Below are 3,735 nucleotides of genomic sequence, written 5' to 3'. Positions count from 1 at the left end.
GTCTCATTCCCGAACTGGGCCGCAGGAAGTTCGCGGCGGCATCGAGCCGCCCCTCATCCCAGCCCTCGGACGACGTCCTGAGCGAGTTCGAGTTGCGGCTGCTCAGCATGTTCGGCCTGAAACAGAGACCCACCCCCAGCAGGGACGCCGTGGTGCCCCCCTACATGCTGGACCTGTACCGCCGGCACTCGGGCCAGCCCGGTGCGCCCGCCCCGGACCATCGTCTGGAGAGGGCAGCCAGCCGCGCCAACACGGTGCGCAGCTTCCACCACGAAGGTGAGGCTGGAAGCGGGGAGTGCGGGCGGGGGGACAGGGTCACCGAGCAAAGCTCCCCCCAAGGTGGGCAGGCTGCAGGCATCCCGGGGAGGCAGCTTGGTCAGCGCACCGCAGAGGTCTCCACTCTTGCTTCTGTACCGTACTTCGTGAATTTGATTTTTACGTACTGCTGTTGTGGCGGGGGAGCCAGGAATTCAGGGATTCCCTTTAGTAAATCCGCACCCTTTTCCTGGCTTGCAGCCAGAAGAGCTACTCCTCCCCCAGGAACTGGAGAGAAATCAGATGATGGAGAAGATGAGGGCGAGAGGCATGCCCCCAGTCACCTAACCGTGCGAGATCGCCTTGGGGGCAGCAGAAGGGAGGTAGACTGGGATTGCTTCAAGTCTGTTGAGAAGCCCTGGCTCTATAAATCTGCTGTGTAAGCTGAGGCTTCAGCCCAGACAGAACCTAAGGCAGAAATGCAGAGATACTATTGAAAAATCAAAACCCAGGGCCCCAAAGTCTTTCTAATTTACAGTTGATCTGGGCCTGGTTTGGAAGATTTTGAATCCCAATCTAATCCCCGTGGGAGATCAATTCCACAATCAATCTTATTGTTTCCACAATGACTTTCTTGTCTTGTGCTTAAATCTGAGATAGGCTCTGGGTAGAAACAAGGCGAGCCTTCAGATAAAAGCTTTTGCAGGAGCTGTCTGTTTTCCTTCATGTGCAGTGAAATGGTTTTTTTTTTTTCTTTTATGATACTGCATGTGGTTTTTTCTAAGGTAGGATATCTCTGCTTGTTTCATCACAGGGCGGTTAGTCAGTTTGAAATGTCCTAGAGCAGCTATTGAACTCTTCTTTACTTAAGTTCTTGGAGCAATTAGTCAAAAATATGTCCCGCCTCAATTCTTTTTCTACACAGGTTTTCTGCATTTTAAGGACAGCATGGCTTCCTTCAAGTTCCAGAAAAAGAGTAGAAAGTTGTATGTCACAGAGCTGCCACTTGTAGCATATTGAAGAGTTCTAGGGGAGAAGATCCCTTTTTCTTGCCTTGCCTTGCTGAGGTGGTAAATTTCAAGTGGGAATCTACATTGATAGGAATCAGAAATGGCAAAGCCAGAAGTTTTCTCCCAGTGTGAATGAAGGATGATTGATTATGAGAACACTGATTGATAATGGGAAGACTCCCAGAGGCGAGTCACAGACAGAGTATCCTTCCTCATCATGGAGGCAGCTGTACATTAGGAAGGGGACAATAAATCAATTGTCAGTTCATTTTCAAGCACATCTCTAAGTGTGGTGCCCCCTCCTAGCAGAAATCAGGGATTTGAAAGGGAGCAAGATCTCATTCTACTCCTCCTGAATTCATCCACTGAGAGCGGAAGTTGTCCATGGTCACAAGTAGGAATACTTCCATTCCTGCACATTCTGTCGTCTTAACCCTTGATGATTATAGATTCACTTCATCATTCCCAGCTGATGCTGATTAGAATAGTTTTCTGGATAGAAAAGTAGCAAGAATAGTTGTTTCAGCCTATCCCTCTTGTAGCTTAAAAGGATGCTCTTTTAAAAGCTAAGACCTGAAACATTGAATTGCCAGTGAAGTCTGATGTACATGTCTCATTCTTTTAGAAGTGGCTTGATCAAAACTGACTAGGGTGTATGTCATTTGAGTGTGTTATTTTGACTTCAATATCAGGCTTGAGTTTGTAAGTCAAAATTTATACTTTTTAAAGTGTAAATGCTACATGAAAAAGAGTATAGAAGTTACTAACTTAACTAAACCAACTTGTAATACTTGACGTCTTAATACTTTGCAGTTAGATGATAGAGAAAAGCTATGTAGTTTTTGCTCTGAACTTCAACAAATCCATTTATTTTCCTTTTATAACTTGCACATCATCATTAGTCTGGATATAGCACCTTTTGTTGTGTAACCCAGATTTGATTTTTTATAAACAACCGTGTGCCATAAATGCTACTAAAAAATCTCTTAATAAACCATGTGCTTGAGACTGCTGGCTCAAGTGCAGAATTTGGTTTATATGGTATTAATGGGCATTCATTTGGCAAAGGACCAAAAGGCAAAAGGACCTGATTACAAGAATTACTTTTTTTCCCCTTTCTTTTCTTTTTTTCTTTAATTTTAGTGGGATCTGATAGTTTAGTGGTAGAGTTAACAAGACAAGGGATGTCATGTGGGCATCTTTTCAGCCAATGTGAATATAATGCAACCATATGATAGGAGAGCTGAACAGAATTATCAGTTGTTATTTCTCCTATTGAACTTTTCTAGTTCTTTCTATAATGGCTTTTATTTGTGAGAGTGTAAGCTTTGCTGACATTTTCTTTTTTCAAAGTTATTAAAAAGTGCTTTAGCCATATAGGCCTTTCAAAACTGCCACTGAAGACAGAAAAATCACTTCTCCAACTAGAAAGAGTGTTTTATGGTTTGCTACTGCTAATATTTTCTTTTTTCAAAGTTATTAAAAAGTGCTTTAGCCATATAAGGCTGTTCAAAACTGCCACTGAAGATAGAAAAATCTCTTCTCCAACTGGAAAGAGTGTTTTATGCTTTGCTACAGTTGAAAACACATTGAAGTTGGTTGACTTCCATTGGCCCAGCAAAAAGTCTTTGGGCTTGTCTGTCAGATTGAGCCATAGAAGGACCAGCTCCAGACCCTGAAGAATGCAGTCTTCTTTTTGCATGATATAACTGGATTAATTGCCTCTATGACTAAAACTTTTAAACTGAGATTAACCCTCCCTGCCCAAATTCAGTTATCATGAAAATACCTACATAATAGGTAAGTTGAAGAAACAGCTATTGCTCTATGGTGGAGAACCTGTAGCACAAAGTCCCAGTGCAGAGAATTCAGAAACATAGACCCACCTCCATCCAATATTGACCTGAAATACCTGACAGTGTCCCCAGGTATGCAATGTGATTGCAAAAAGCCCCATTACGTGGGAAAGTTACTCTGTTTGAAAATACTTATGTAAATTGAAGCTTTGGTGCCCAGCGATTATTTCTTTGGCATTGACATTTTCTGTTCTACTTCTTTGTAGAACCTCTTAATCCTTCTACACTGAGCTATTTTATCTTTTTTAGACGTGGCCTTTGCATGTTTCACTGAACATTCAGACAACCTCGATCATTTCGAAGATATGGGAGCTAAGGGTGTGCAGAGACCAAATCAGGGTTAGTGAGGACAGCTGTGCTCTTCTTTCTTGGTTGCTGTTTTCTTTGTTGTCTTAAAAAAATCAGAAACAGATTCTGTTGAAGCTTTTGTGTTTTATCTTTTTTCCCCCCTTGATCAGTTCCTTAGCCATTGTTTTATCTTCTGGAAAATCTTGGGTGCAGTAGCTCCTTTCATTGTGTTTTAGGATAGTGATTTCCAGCTTTACTGATTTGCCTGTATATCCTCAGATCTTGTTGTTTTTTATTGTTTTAATGGAAGTTTTTTTTTTTTTTTT

At 42.2% G+C, this 3,735-nt stretch overlaps 1 protein-coding gene across 2 annotated transcripts in view; it reads left to right on the top strand.

Annotated features, from left to right (window-relative positions):
• Nucleotides 1-3,735, top strand: part of BMP2 (bone morphogenetic protein 2) — a 34,868-nt gene that overhangs the window by 1,680 nt on the left and 29,453 nt on the right. For both annotated transcript variants that reach the window (XM_003788019.3, XM_023512267.1), the window contains exon 2: nt 1-276. This exon is cut by the window's left edge and continues 98 nt beyond it. In XM_003788019.3, coding sequence (XP_003788067.2) covers nt 1-276 — 276 coding nt within the window. The remainder of the gene's footprint in view (nt 277-3,735) is intronic.

The sequence above is a fragment of the Otolemur garnettii genome, unplaced genomic scaffold (genome assembly GCF_000181295.1).
Source record: "Otolemur garnettii isolate 467f Iridium unplaced genomic scaffold, OtoGar3 scaffold00025, whole genome shotgun sequence".
NCBI lineage: Eukaryota > Metazoa > Chordata > Mammalia > Primates > Galagidae > Otolemur > Otolemur garnettii.
Note: the sequence above shows the minus strand (reverse complement) of the source record. Positions and strands in the feature narration are given on the sequence as shown.